The sequence below is a fragment of the Capsella rubella genome, unplaced genomic scaffold (assembly GCF_000375325.1).
Source record: "Capsella rubella cultivar Monte Gargano unplaced genomic scaffold, Caprub1_0 scaffold_5, whole genome shotgun sequence".
In the NCBI taxonomy this organism is placed as follows: Eukaryota; Viridiplantae; Streptophyta; class Magnoliopsida; order Brassicales; family Brassicaceae; genus Capsella; species Capsella rubella.
Genome location: NW_006238919.1, coordinates 9,110,371 through 9,123,264, shown reverse-complemented (window position 1 = coordinate 9,123,264; position 12,894 = coordinate 9,110,371). Strand labels below are relative to the sequence as shown.

At 39.6% G+C, this 12,894-nt stretch overlaps 5 protein-coding genes and 1 non-coding gene across 11 annotated transcripts; 2 read left to right on the top strand and 4 right to left on the bottom strand.

Annotated features, from left to right (window-relative positions):
• Nucleotides 1–29: 29 nt before the first annotated feature.
• LOC17886600 (serine/threonine-protein kinase rio2) lies at nucleotides 30–3,379 on the bottom strand. 6 transcript variants are annotated; one of them, XM_023782467.1, is made up of 14 exons: nucleotides 3,339–3,379; nucleotides 2,885–3,011; nucleotides 2,737–2,783; nucleotides 2,571–2,641; nucleotides 2,331–2,444; nucleotides 2,062–2,237; nucleotides 1,877–1,965; nucleotides 1,631–1,748; nucleotides 1,410–1,483; nucleotides 1,284–1,331; nucleotides 977–1,139; nucleotides 671–802; nucleotides 501–587; nucleotides 30–414 (listed from the first exon to the last, which is right to left on the bottom strand). In XM_023782467.1, the coding sequence occupies exons 2-14, from the start codon at nucleotides 2,966–2,968 to the stop codon at nucleotides 244–246; spliced, it is 1,374 nt and encodes a 457-aa protein (XP_023638235.1). In that variant the 5' UTR covers nucleotides 2,969–3,011; nucleotides 3,339–3,379; the 3' UTR covers nucleotides 30–243. The 6 variants fall into 6 exon arrangements, with proteins under 6 accessions (XP_023638235.1, XP_023638236.1, XP_023638233.1 ...); XM_023782468.1 differs by having other exon boundaries at nucleotides 2,885–3,015; nucleotides 3,339–3,356; XM_023782465.1 differs by lacking the exon at nucleotides 3,339–3,379 and adding an exon at nucleotides 3,245–3,332 and having other exon boundaries at nucleotides 2,885–3,078.
• A 77-nt stretch (nucleotides 3,380–3,456) lies between these two features.
• On the top strand, nucleotides 3,457–3,528 carry TRNAD-GUC. The gene has a single exon. It is a non-coding gene; the product is annotated as a tRNA-Asp (tRNA).
• Nucleotides 3,529–3,905: 377 nt separating this feature from the next.
• LOC17885987 (proteasome subunit alpha type-7-A) lies at nucleotides 3,906–5,737 on the bottom strand. Its single transcript, XM_006291674.2, has 3 exons — nucleotides 5,454–5,737; nucleotides 4,685–5,099; nucleotides 3,906–4,317 (listed from the first exon to the last, which is right to left on the bottom strand). The coding sequence occupies exons 1-3, from the start codon at nucleotides 5,624–5,626 to the stop codon at nucleotides 4,153–4,155; spliced, it is 753 nt and encodes a 250-aa protein (XP_006291736.1). The 5' UTR covers nucleotides 5,627–5,737; the 3' UTR covers nucleotides 3,906–4,152.
• A 362-nt stretch (nucleotides 5,738–6,099) lies between these two features.
• Nucleotides 6,100–8,682, bottom strand: LOC17885111 (senescence/dehydration-associated protein At3g51250). Its single transcript, XM_006291061.2, has 4 exons — nucleotides 7,674–8,682; nucleotides 7,294–7,460; nucleotides 6,650–6,734; nucleotides 6,100–6,538 (listed from the first exon to the last, which is right to left on the bottom strand). The coding sequence occupies exons 1-4, from the start codon at nucleotides 8,594–8,596 to the stop codon at nucleotides 6,358–6,360; spliced, it is 1,356 nt and encodes a 451-aa protein (XP_006291123.1). The 5' UTR covers nucleotides 8,597–8,682; the 3' UTR covers nucleotides 6,100–6,357.
• A 126-nt stretch (nucleotides 8,683–8,808) lies between these two features.
• LOC17885266 (naringenin,2-oxoglutarate 3-dioxygenase) lies at nucleotides 8,809–10,301 on the bottom strand. The gene is made up of 3 exons (XM_006292406.2): nucleotides 9,885–10,301; nucleotides 9,374–9,802; nucleotides 8,809–9,261 (listed from the first exon to the last, which is right to left on the bottom strand). Exons 1-3 carry the CDS (start codon nucleotides 10,242–10,244, stop codon nucleotides 8,968–8,970), a joined length of 1,083 nt encoding a protein of 360 aa, XP_006292468.1. The 5' UTR covers nucleotides 10,245–10,301; the 3' UTR covers nucleotides 8,809–8,967.
• Nucleotides 10,302–11,359: 1,058 nt separating this feature from the next.
• LOC17887486 lies at nucleotides 11,360–12,486 on the top strand. The gene is made up of 2 exons (XM_006291645.2): nucleotides 11,360–11,500; nucleotides 11,663–12,486. The coding sequence occupies exons 1-2, from the start codon at nucleotides 11,401–11,403 to the stop codon at nucleotides 12,337–12,339; spliced, it is 777 nt and encodes a 258-aa protein (XP_006291707.1). The 5' UTR covers nucleotides 11,360–11,400; the 3' UTR covers nucleotides 12,340–12,486.
• The last annotated feature ends 408 nt before the right edge of the window (nucleotides 12,487–12,894 follow it).

Genomic DNA, 12,894 nt, shown 5'->3' with positions numbered 1-12,894 from the left:
TTGGACAAAATCAGATTTTCACAGTCGTATATAAGAAACATATCTCCATTATAGTTTAGATTTCTGTCTATCAGTACATTGATTGTGTTCAATTTAAAATCTCGACGAATCGAGAAAAGTCACTAGACGAACGACTATGACGGATCCGTTTACATAATTGTACGGCCCATTAAGCCCATAGTTCGAGTGCTATCATATCTTGCACAAAAGTCTGTGTGTATCAAAATCGCTGTAAAAAGTTTTTCACCAGCCACTCATGTTGCCGTGAATCTTGGAGTTTTGGGATCGGCCTCCTTTGTCCTTGTATGTGTTTCTTGAAGACTGCGACTTTCTACCTCCCCTGGCTGCTGCCATGGCTCTGCGTCTTTGCTTGCCCAGCTTTTTAACCAGCTCTGCATCCTCCTCTTCCTCCTCCTGTACAAAGGAATTAACATTGATTTTTGTCAGTGATGATTTCATTAGTTCATACTCTCTTGAGTTACTTATACAGAGATACTAACCTCATCGCTTTCATCGCCATCTTCGTCACCTTTCTCGGTTTTATCCAACTTAACTTCTGCGTCAACACCATCTGAACTTTTCTGCTCCTACCTCATGCCAATCATACAATGTAAGAACATCTCCACTTGGAACAAGTTTCAGTTATATCTTGGACTTGGAATTTTCATACCTTTTCTTGCAACTGCAATGACTTCAATTTATCAAGGTTTTCTTCTTCATTTGACTCACAAGTCTGCTCTTCATCATCAGATTCCTCATCCTCATCAGAATCTTCACTCTTCTCCACCCCACCTTCAATAAACTACACAGGATAGATACCACAAGTTTATTCCATATTTCATTCAATAAATCACCAAAAAAAGGAATGAAAAAATAAAACCAGAGAACTGCATATTGTAAGATAACTAACACATTTGACTGCCTAAATTCAAAATATACACGCAATACCAGGAATTAAGGTCACAGGCTAACGTACTTTATCGAGGTCATTCTGCTCCTTTCTTGTGAACCCACTAGCTTCTAGATCTCTATCCAAAGCATTAGCATCTTTAGTTATATCATAAAAAGATGGTCTGCTGTTCTCATCCACCTCCGTCTCATCTGATTCACCTTTATCTTCATGGAAAATCATATTGAATCTGGAAAAAAGGACCAGAGTTCACCGAAATTGAGTTTACTGTCAAAGTGTCAATCATGACATGGATTCGGCAACAGAGAGAGTATCTGCTACTAGGTATCGTGAACATATAATGTATAAGAAAAAAATCAAATTGGTAACTAACCTTTTTCTGAAAAACTTGAAGATACACTCGATATCACGGTCAAAGTACCTGAAAGACAAAAAAAAAGTCATAAACAAGCACGAACACTGCATGGAAAGTTGGATGAGAGTATGAGAAATCACGTACATCTGTGCATTTTGGTGTGAAACAGATACCATTTGTGGAAAGTCAATCATTGTTATCTTCTCTTCATCATCAATCTAAAACAGGAGGTGTCAATGAAAATTATTAAGAAGCAGAGGATAAAACCAGCATGTACAGAAAGTATTAATTAACTTAAAGAACGATGCAGCTTCATGTAACTGCAGAGAGGGCATTATTCAACTAGACAAATCGAACTAACTCACCATGATGTTAAATTCATTGAAGTCACAATGAATTAGACCGTGCTCAGCCAAACGAACAACAATGCCAATGATTTTCTCGAAAATTGTCTCAGGGTTTTGTAATTGCTTCACCTGAACCCTGTCATAAATGAAAATGTGAATAAATTCCTTAGTCTAAGCTTAAATAATGTCCAGCCAAAAAAAGCATCAGATGCCATATTAAATTTTCTTTGTGTGAATATGTAGGTTATGTAGGTAGGTCCTTACATGGGGTAACCTTGCACAAGGGACATGATAACACAATGCCTATTGCAGTCAATCGCTTTCGGAACTGGAAAATCATGTTCTTCCAAAGCCTGCTCACCCGGAAACCATTAAAACATTAGGCCAAAAATGATAAAGATGATACACACACAAGGATGGTGTAACATTAATGGAACAAGGCATATAACCTTCATAAAAGCAAACTCCTTGAGAGCTGCAAGTCGGGAGAGATACAACCAGCTGAAACTACTCCGATGCCTCAAGTAGTCACGCTTAGACTTGACAGCCCTAAAGGAGGTTCTCCCTAGCCTATGTAACTTCATTGCCAGAATAGTTCCATCTTCTTGAGCGACCTCAAATATGTCTATTATATGTCAAGAACCAACAAACAAGATGAATCAGCCACTGATAAGTATCTCTCACAGAGCAATAGAAAATAAATAGGAAAGGAACATACCTGATTCTTTACCAACCCCAATTTGACGACCAACACCAGTAAATATACCACGGTTGACCAATGTTTTAATGGCAAGAAAGTCGTAACCAAGATAGGTGAGTCGGAATCCATCATCTAGACAAACAAAAAGAAAAATGAAAAAAACAATAGCCTTTAGAGATTCTGCAACTTTCCAAGACTGTCTATCCTCATGAAACATATCAAGAAAAACTACTGATGCCTTAAGAGATGAATCCTCACATTTAGAGCCATCGTGGTGCAAGAGCTTATACTTAAGCAAATTCTTCAGGACCTTGTATGTACCTCCATGTCTGTATATATAAAAGGTATGTCAATTACACAATAAGTTTCACCAAAATGAAGAAATAAGCTTAATGAATAATGGAAGCATTAAGATGAGGCATACTTAAGAGAAGCAATGCGCTCCACAAGCTCAGAAGGAACAATCTCATGCTGCAAACACGAAAACAGAATATTTCAGGAAAAAAATAAACACACAGAGGTAATACAATAAACCTTAAACCCTAAATTTCAATAAAGCAGAGAGCACTCACGTTTCGCATTCCCATCTCGACTGCAGTGAGGACTCGAAAATCATCCTTGGATAGATATCTCAAGACATTCACGTCAAGCTTCATCCTTTACGCCTCAGTGTAAAACCCTTTCTACTCTGATTCAAACCTGGCTGATAAAAATAATTTCTCAAATTGCTGTGATATTTTATCGAACGAAGCCCTAGACGACAAACCTAGAAAAACAATTCAAAGTATAAGCTTTAACATTTTAAACCAATCAGTATGACACTCGACGCAAAAAGTGGTGCCGACTAGATACGATTAAACCCTGACTAATCTAGGTAAAAAGTTTCGACTTAGAACGGGGACAAATAGGCTTCTTTCAATTAAGTTACAAACCTTGGAAGAAGGAGATGACTTAGACCTAGAAACGAAACAACAAGGGCGATGTGAGAGGAACAAATTGATGGAGCAGAAAACTGAAGAAGCTCACCTGAGAGAGACAGAGATCGCGGCGCAGAGAGAAGAAATAATGTTTTGGTGGAGTTAAACCTCAATCGTTTGGTAGAACATTCGAATAATATTATTGTTGTAGAAAACCAAACAACAATGTCGTTGTAGTATAGTGGTAAGTATTCCCGCCTGTCACGCGGGTGACCCGGGTTCGATCCCCGGCAGCGGCGAAATTTTTTTTATATAAGAAACTACATTTACTTGTCATAACGACGCATTAATTTGCTTGTAAGTGTCATCTTTATAAACACGTTTAAGGATTATAATGTATTGCTAAGCAACTTACTGTTTGGCTATGGCAACTCTTTTGGTTCAAAAAAATTAGTGATTCTGCATTTTACGTCCAGCTGATAAGGGATTATTATCTTCAGCATTTCTGTTGATGTTAATGAAGTTCATTAGTTCCGCTTTGAAACGTTGCAATACGAATGAACAGGTTAATGGAGAGGCAAAGGAAACAAACTCTAGAATAGGCAAAATAAGAAAAGAGGGACAAGTTTTGTAAGAGACCATGTCTCCAAGAGAAACCTACAAAGCTTAGAGGCTCTTGAACGCAAACGCAAAGTCATCTATGATGTTGAACAGGACATAGGTCGAGTGACAAGTTTATAATAGCTAAGCATGATAAACCGCTAAATTGTCAATTATGATTTAAAGCAACAATGTCAAAAGGCTAGTAAAATCCAACAAAACCAACCATTTCACGCGGTCCAGATTTCTATTCAACCCTTGAATATCTGACTTTGAACCAACATTACAACTCAGAGTCTGAGACTGCTACCATAAGATCTGGTTCATGTTTCCTTCGCAGGGCCTTTCTTGGCCGCTTCTGCAGCAGCCTTCTCTGCTTCGATCTCAGCCACAATAATATCAATTTCTTCTTCTTCTAGTTGCTTCAGAACACCTTCCTCTCGTGTCATTACAGCAACCTCAATGTTCTTTCCCCCGCTCTCAACCACCTGCAAAATGCAATGCCTATCAGCTTTTGACATAATCAACTAACTGTGCTTCTACTAAGTAAGCTCATCCAACATTATCTTCCAACTTAACTAGTACGGTCTTCTATATTTTCAAGGAATTCTAAGTTATAACATTCTCTAACGCTGTCACTTTTAGTAAGTTTTGCCTCTAACCTAAAGCCACTTTCAAATATGGAGAATGATATATGTGTTTTAAGTGTAGCATGTTGCTCACAAAATCACCAGTTTAGGCTAGCAATAAACCAATAGGTAGGATCTCACTGTCAAGCTTAGTAACAGGGCACTGCAATAATAGCTAGGAAGAAACTACTCGGTTTAGTTAAAGAAAATGATCGGATAAACTAACCTCCAGGAGAGCACGGATGGCAAGCTTAACAGTTTCTTGACCAGAACATTCTTTATAGTTTTTCTCCAGAAACTCCCTAATCGAGTTAGAGTTTCTCCCAGTCGCATTAGCCTTCCAAGCAGAGAATGTACCGGATGGATCGGTCTGATAAAGCGCGGGAATACGAGTGTAAGGGTCAAAACCAACGATAAGAGTGGAAAGACCAAAAGGCCTCACACCACCACTTTGAGTATACTTCTGTTGAAGACCAGCTATGTAGCGCGTGATGTACTCAACAGTCACTGGGTCCTCCAACGTAAGCCTGTGGCTTTGACACTCTATCCTCGCTTTGTTTATCAGGACACGGGCATCAGCCTTCAACCCAGCACAGGCCAATGCAATGTGATTATCAAGGCTCACAATCTTTCTAGCTGATCTGTAAAGAAAAACAATAATTTATCAAAACTCATGCGATTATGAAGGAACACCAATCAGATCTGACATACAAATAATCATAGTTGCAGCAGGAATTGCACACTCGTAAAGAATAAAACTTCAACTAGGGTTCAGCTCCGATTCTACGATCTAACATTCCTAGATTCCCAATTACAAAGTGATACTGTAACCCAACATCAGCGGATCTTTCTGAAGGGTTTCAGTATTGACAAGTCAAGTAGCAATTGAGACAATCAAGCGATCCAGGTGAAGCAATAAAGTCAAAAATTAAAGTGCGGAAATTAAAAAAGCAAATGAACAACACTACTTGTATCAGCAGAGATCGAAACTATACCTGGAATCCTGGAGCTTAGGGGTGGATTTCTTTTCGACGGCGAGGACAACAGTATCAGTGCCGCGGACTCCGACGGCGGCGTTACCCTTGCGGACGGCTTCCAGGGCATACTCGACCTGGAAAAGATGACCATCGGGGGAAAACACTGTGATTGCTCGATCGTATCTCGCCATCTCTCAACTCTGTTCTTCTCCTTTTTTTTTTCTTCTGGGTATTGTGAGATACTGAGATGTTCTTTCTCCTTCTTCAAAACCTCTCTTTCGATTTTGCTACTTAACGATTCCCAACTTAGGCGACAAGCCAAGATGCCCCAGTTCTTTTTTTAATCACCTGCGGACAGGTTCACGATAAAACTCCTTCCACCCAATCAGAAAACATTATCACTGGACTTCAACTTTTGTAGTTGGTCCAAGGCCCTAAACACATGGCCCAGTTCCTCAAAATTCTAAAACTCCTAACGTTGTTTTCTTTTCCTTCAAATTAATCTGGTTTTGGAAAGAACTAAATTAACAAAAGTCATAAACATAACAATGGTTAAATTAGATTCAAGTCTCAACAATGTCACAACAGTTCACAGAGATAAGAAATAGCGGTATGAAATAGCAGAACAAAACAGAAAGATGAGATAAGAAATAGCGGTATGAAATAGTAGAACAAAACAAAAAGATGAAATACATCTTTTAATACTCGCTACTTTTTATCGTTAAGTATTAAAGCTGCATATAGTATCTCTTTTCTCCATGCATATATGGGAGAAGATTACAAGAAACTGCTTATATAGTTTACATAGAATCACAATATACACAGAAAACTAAATATAGAGTACATCAGTCAATCTTCATATACTTTTCCAAAAGGAAAACTAAATTGCAAAGTATAGATGAACAATTGGAAGTAAGGCTGTTTACTTGGACCCTTTCTTAGCCTTTAAATCAGAAACAGCGGACTTGGCCAATGTTGTAGGCTTCAAGACACTTTTGGGGTTAAGTGCCTTTCGGATCTTGAAAGCAACCCATGCGGTTCCAAAAGCATGTCCTGCTGCGTCTAGCCCTTCGTTGGTTGCCTCTGCTGCTTTTGTGCCATACCTGTAGTAGTATCACAAAAATATCCATGATGTTTCTTTAACACCTAAGGAAACTTTAATCACCTGATGAGATATAAGTGACTGTTTCCATATGCCTTTTGCTAATCAATACCTGTGATTGACGAGTTCTGTTGTGACAGTTGATGAAGTTGACATCACGTTTTTCCCAGCCACCTCAACAGCATCACAGATCTTGCCTGCAGGAAGTAAACATGGGATTAGATACAATGCAAAGAAGGCAATGTTGGTATGCTACTAATGCCATGTGCCTAAACAAAAAAAGCAGCAGGTTTTATGTGGATATCAAAGGTTGTTAGAAGACAGCCTATAAGATGTAGAGGAAACAATACACTTCCAGGACCAGTTTAGAAGCTATCCAAAATCTATGCCCATACATAACTTAAAGAAGAAGGAGGATTTGACATATACGACAAACGAAAGATTGCAAATCACTTGGTAACTTTCAACTTAAACACCACAAAAGGAACAATTTCTCCAAACCCTATTAGCCTAATATTGGTCAGGGCAAGAAGCAGACCCAAACACCATATCAAGGAACTTCTCGAAAAAGTTATATTCAAAAAGACTCCGGAACTATGGTTATGGCCATCAAAAGGAATCATGGATAAACAAGAATAATTATAAATGCTGGTGAGATAAAAGAGCCAAGGAAACTTTCAAATTAATAAGTTTCCATGACCCTCCAAGCCTGACATTGTAAAATTTTAAGAAGCCAAAAACAAGAAATCAACTTACTAAATCCATCAAGGGATGCGAGAACAATCTCTCCAGGCAAGAGGCCAAAAAGCTTCTTTCCAGCTTTTGAGTTTGCCACTGAACCAGTGATGAATCCTGAGACTTTGACAACACCAGAGAGAACACCAGTCGCAACTTTTTCTGTCATTTGTGTCACTCTCTTAACCCTTTACATAGAAACCACACGAGGAGATTAGCATAGGCATAAAATTTGTTCATTCAAGATATAACCATGAAGAATTGATCTTTTTAAACAAAAGCATCTCTTACTACTCAGTTTTCTAATGATCATGAAACAAAGAACCAGATAAAATTCCTACTAGATTCCTGTCCAGTTTTTTCCTAGGTCAAAGATATTAAATTCCTAAGTATCACCATACCTCTTGATTCTCTTCAGTGTTTCAGGGCTAACATCCTTCTCCTTCTCAGCACGACTTAGCCTATTCTTCATCACTTCGTTCCCCTTCTTGAGTCTCTCCACAGTTACATCCCCACACCAAAGTATCCCTCTGATCAGCTTGCCTGACCCGGAAGCTATCATTTTGGCAGTACTGTGACTATAGTCCTCGACATTAGGCGCAAGTGTAGTCCAATACGCCGCACATTGACCCTCCACCACGTCTTTTCTCTCACCCTTAAGCTCCTCGGGAGAAGTCTGTGCCACAACTGAACTTCCCAGCACCTCTTCACCCGTTTCCTTAGCCTTTTCAGACATCTTCTGCTCTGTGAAACAGCTATAGTCTCGCAAAACCTGATCAAGCACAAGTAATACATTCTCTTGCCCTTTCGAAGCAATAGTCAATCCGTAATTGAGAATATCATCATCTGAGTCGGACACAGATCCATTTCCTTGCTCCTTTGGCGGATGAATCGAAAAAAAATAGTGCGATCCATCAACCTTGGCGGCAACCTCGTTCTTCGTCAACGGCCATTGAATCTCATTCCCAACATTGGCTAGAACCGCGACGATGTTCTGCCCCTGGATGATTCGAACGATGGTGAAATCACCGCAAGCGAGTTCAACGCTGTAGGATTTGTCAATAAGGTTGAGAATAGCACCGGGGACACGGATAAGAACCTCCTCCGTCGCCTGAGGCGGAGCAGACGGTGATTGGTCGTTGGATGCATCTCCGTGGTCAGGGAAGAGATTAGGTCCGAGATTTTGCGATGAGAGAGAAGGATAGAGATAAGGGGAAGAAGGGTAAGGATTTGTTGGAGCAAAAGGATTATCAGGAATCGATTGATCGACTTGGGGATACATCGCCGGTCGTTGCTTCTCGTCACCACCGTGAAAAGGATTCATCTCCGTCGCTTCGTCGTTGATTGTAACAAAATTAATCAAAATGGGTTTTGATTGAGTGAAAAAAAAAAAAAAACATAAAAAAGTATAAATTTTCAATTTTCAAGGTACATTTATAATTTTCGAGGGAGACGTGGGTTAACCAATAAAATTGTCGATAACAGCAATTTGAATCCACACGCATCAATCTTTTTTCTTTTTTTTTGTCATAGATAAGTACAGTAATTATCATTATTGTAATTTATTTCTATATGATTAGAAACGATAATAAATAAAGTACACAAAACATACCGAGCGTAGCAATACCAACGTACAAAACAGAACCGGAACGAACCAACAACACAACAGGTAACCGAGAAAAATAAGTAAAGAATTTAAGCAAGGATTTGGTCCGGATCGACAGGCTTGGCAGCTTCCTCGTGGTCATGTTTCTCTTTAGCTAGCTTCTTGAGGCGAGCCAGCTCCAAATCTTTTCCCATCTTTCTTTTATACATCTCTGCGAACGTGATTGGCTCTTCCAAGATCGGCTTCTCTCCTTCTCTTACTTTAAGCGGATACACGGTGGCGTCTGGAGCCGGATTCTGGAACGTGGCTATGGACAGTCTGCTAGAGTTAGAGTTCACCACGGCCTGATGATCCGCGTTCTTGAACCTCCCATTGCTCAGAAACTTAAATCAAGACCAATCCAACCAATTTTCAAAACTAGAAACAGTGAAAGGAAAGAAAAAGAACAAAGGAATATATAATTAAATGGAGAGATTTGAGAGAGAGAGTACTGACGTGACCGTGGTCACCGAGATTGACGACAAACGCTCCTTCAACGGGCTGAACCGTAATCCACGTCTTGCCATCGTCTCGTGTGGCCTGTAACCCACCGACCTGGTCTTGTAGCAGCAAAGTGATGGTTCCAGGGTCAGTGTGACGCTTAAGTCCGAGGGTGAGATCAGGCTGAGGGCATTTTGGGTAGTAATTAACAACTATCTTTTGGTCCATATCGACGCATGCATTGGTCAGCGAGTCTTTCTCAAGACCCATAGCTTCAGACAAGACCTCGAGAAGCTTACAAGCCAAACCCATCAGCCTCTCACTGTACTCTTGAGTTACTTTCACCCATCCCTCCGGCTTATCTGGCCACCGTGAGTAGTCTCTGTTTCTCACCGGGTACGAGAAATACGTTACAATCTCTCTCCAATCTTGTACGGCCTCTCCCTGCGTTCATAATTATATTTTCTTATCTAACTACAAGATTAAAACATAATGACTGCATGCCTAGAAGATTATGAGTCGTTACCTGGAGGTGGCTAGAGACGATGAACCCTCCTTTCTTACCACCGGACATGTCGAAACGGAGCTTTTCCTCCGGAGGCAAAGCGAAGAACTCACGAGCAAGACGAGTCATATCCGACACCAGATTGGTATCGACTCCATGATCTACCACTTGAAAGATGCCCCAATTCTCGCAAGCCTCCACGATCTTACGGCAGATCTCTCCTCTTTTCCCATCAACATCGTCGATACCGGCGAGAGAGATCACCGGGATTTCGTCGCTAAACTTATTATAGGCGACTTTGGGGCGTTCGTCTTCGTCCCGGACAAATTTAGAGTTGAGCTTAGACTCTCCGGCAAGCTCAGTCAGAGTTCCTGGAGCCATTTACAAAGACAAATTAAAAGAGGAGTGAGTCTAAAGTAATAAGAGACGTGGGTAGAGAGAAAGAGAAGATGTAATGAATATATATAAGAAGAGAGTGGTAGCTGAATTAACCTTTCAAAGCTTGTGATGACTGACGAACGAAGAGGTCGCTAGGTACCTACCACGGTACGTACTCTCTCTCTCTCTCTTTCTCTTCTAGAACAAAGGTTACTCAACTACCTATACGTACACATATGTATTTATCTCGCACGTAAAAATATATATCTTGTATGTTTTATAGCTACGTTTCAACGTATTACATTTCAACAGAACGTTACAGTTTTCGCTTTACACCTTGAAGAGGAAAAGAGTTTCTTCAACGGTAGATAGAAAGCCACGTCGATCTAGAAAAACATATATATATATATATATATAGTTGTGGTCAGTGGATAAGTCACGTGGCGGAGACTTGTTCTGCTACGGGGCTTGCGTGCGTTTACAAAAATATTAACATCAACCTACTAATTAATTTTTTGCATGCTAATTATCTCATTAATTGAGAGAGTTAAACCTATTTTACACTGTAAAACAATTGGATTCGTAGGAGTGTACGTATTATTAGGGTTTATAAACTTGGACACTTAAGTTAGATGTATCGATCATCCCCCGGGTGGAGGTGCTACCTAGTACTTACCGCACCGGGTCCATACATATTTGTATCTTATTATTTGAATGGTATAGTGACATTACAATAAATGGTACATGTACTTTAGCTGGGATAATAAATAGTTCCAAAAGTGTATAAGCAAGAACAATAAATAACATGCACTTTTGGGAAAATGCTCATTTATTCTGTAAGTGTCATCCTCTGCGGCCCTTTTAATAATTTCGGCCCGTTTAGCTCGTGAAAGGCCCAATACAGAAGAACAAAGACGGCTACTTTTTTTTTTTCCATGAGAAAACGGATCCAACGGCTCATCTTCCACTTCCTAAACAGAGAGGAGGAGCCACAACGGCTAGTTTGAAGAAAAGAAAAGGATTAAAAAAAAGAAAACACGTTCTAACGGCAACAATTTCCCCCACTCATGCCTATAATAATATACTGCGACCTAAACAAGTTTATCAGCTTCATCATAGTTCTTTCCCAAGTTCTCTACAAGAAGAAGTCATAGTTCAAATGGAGACTCTATCATCATCGACAACAAGGGTCACTAGATCGCAGGCTATCTCTTCAATCAACAACTCTGATCCTGACTCTATAATTCCCATTTCATCAAGTATGTTTCCTCTTTCCATTTCCTTACTTAGTTTCTTTAGCCTTGAAGAACCATTTACCAATTAACCAGTGATTTTCCAAATTTGCAAATGTAAATGTTCTTGATTTTAGTCTTCACAACTGTTGTTTTCATTTCCGTCCTCTGATTCATTTTGGCTCTCAGACAAAACAGAGGATTCAAACAGAGGAAACAAGGAAGACAGGTCGGCTGCGCTGATTGATATAACCAACGATTCACCTATCGTGGGTCTAGCGTTGCAGACACCTCCTTCAGGGTTTATGGTTAAACGGAGAAGCAGCAGAATCAAGAACACTCCTGGGTCTGTTGATGGTGAAGCCCTTTTGAGAGGACAAGTCAAAACCCTCTTACACAAGGTTAAAGAAGAAACAGAGCTTATCCACTCTGCAAAGACTCATCGTCCTTTCATCCACCTCGTCACTTCTCCAATGAGACTTGTGGCTCCAACTCCAGCAAACACTCCCCAATCCCCAAACTTTTCAGTTAGTAATGATGTGAAGATTAAGATCGCATCCCCGATTTTTGCTGGTCACTTGAGAACCTCTCAGATGTTTGAAGAGAAAGAAGAGAAGAGTATGAGCATAACTCGTTCTTTGCTGTTTGATCTCACCGAGAAGACAGAAGAAGATGTTAGTGGGTTAATGTGTAAAGGAGAGAAGGAGATGAGTGTGGAGACGAAGACTCAAACTGAATTTGCAAGGAAACGTAGCAGATTTATGTACAGGAGTAATGATGAGAAGACCGTAGAGGTCAAACAAGTGTTGCGTTTGAAAGGGACTCCACCTCTTCCTAGAGGAAAGCATTTAAGGTTTGGCTACTAAAGAAGAAGAAAACAAAAAAAAAACTTGTAATTTTTGATTCTTATTGGGCTTTGTTTTTGTATCGGTCACGAAAGAGTGATCTGTAATTTCTAGGTCCAAAAAGGCCCATAATGTGTGAAAAATTAAGGAGAAAGGTCGTTTTCGAGATGAGTGAGTGAGGATGAAATTATTTGGTGGTAGCAAATAGAACAAGTTAAAAGAAAACTAACAGAACACATGAGAATACATACATACACACAAGGACGTTCCAACGAACCTCTCTACTTGTTCTATTTACCCAAAACTTACTTCTTTAGTGTGAAGTAAACGCCAAGACATTTTGGTTTCTCTTATTTTTAAATGTAATAAAAAAGCAAGCACCACGAAAATACTTAACAACTTCTCATCATTTTTTGTCATTTAGTTTATTTTTTCGTCGGTAATGTGTTACACTTTTTAAATAAAACGATTCTATATAATATGGTGGAACCATCACATTATATAAGCTTTGAACTAAAATCTTGATTACGATTTTATCAATATTAAGTTGGTTATTATAAAATCTAAAGGAAAGAA

Bases quoted from the DNA above. Each gene is read 5' to 3' on its own strand.
- LOC17886600 (XM_023782467.1), bottom strand. From the start codon at position 2,968: ATGAAGCTTGACGTGAATGTCTTGAGATATCTATCCAAGGATGATTTT. The intron at 2,642-2,736 runs GTATGCCTCATC...TTATATATACAG, and splicing joins GAGCGCATTGCTTCTCTTAA to ACATGGAGGTACATACAAGG. The intron at 1,749-1,876 runs GTAAGGACCTAC...CATTTATGACAG, and splicing joins CTTGTGCAAGGTTACCCCAT to GGTTCAGGTGAAGCAATTAC.
- LOC17885987 (XM_006291674.2), bottom strand. From the start codon at position 5,626: ATGGCGAGATACGATCGAGCAATCACAGTGTTTTCCCCCGATGGTCAT. The intron at 5,100-5,453 runs GTATAGTTTCGA...TTTTCTTTACAG, and splicing joins CCTAAGCTCCAGGATTCCAG to ATCAGCTAGAAAGATTGTGA. The intron at 4,318-4,684 runs GTTAGTTTATCC...TGCATTTTGCAG, and splicing joins CCATCCGTGCTCTCCTGGAG to GTGGTTGAGAGCGGGGGAAA.
- LOC17885111 (XM_006291061.2), bottom strand. From the start codon at position 8,596: ATGAATCCTTTTCACGGTGGTGACGAGAAGCAACGACCGGCGATGTAT. The intron at 6,735-7,293 runs GTAAGTTGATTT...TACTTCCTGCAG, and splicing joins CGCATCCCTTGATGGATTTA to GCAAGATCTGTGATGCTGTT. The intron at 6,539-6,649 runs GTATTGATTAGC...ATACTACTACAG, and splicing joins ACAGAACTCGTCAATCACAG to GTATGGCACAAAAGCAGCAG.
- LOC17885266 (XM_006292406.2), bottom strand. From the start codon at position 10,244: ATGGCTCCAGGAACTCTGACTGAGCTTGCCGGAGAGTCTAAGCTCAAC. The intron at 9,803-9,884 runs GTAACGACTCAT...TTATGAACGCAG, and splicing joins TCGTCTCTAGCCACCTCCAG to GGAGAGGCCGTACAAGATTG. The intron at 9,262-9,373 runs GTCAGTACTCTC...TCTTGATTTAAG, and splicing joins ATCTCGGTGACCACGGTCAC to TTTCTGAGCAATGGGAGGTT.
- LOC17887486 (XM_006291645.2), top strand. From the start codon at position 11,401: ATGGAGACTCTATCATCATCGACAACAAGGGTCACTAGATCGCAGGCT. The intron at 11,501-11,662 runs GTATGTTTCCTC...TTTGGCTCTCAG, and splicing joins TATAATTCCCATTTCATCAA to ACAAAACAGAGGATTCAAAC.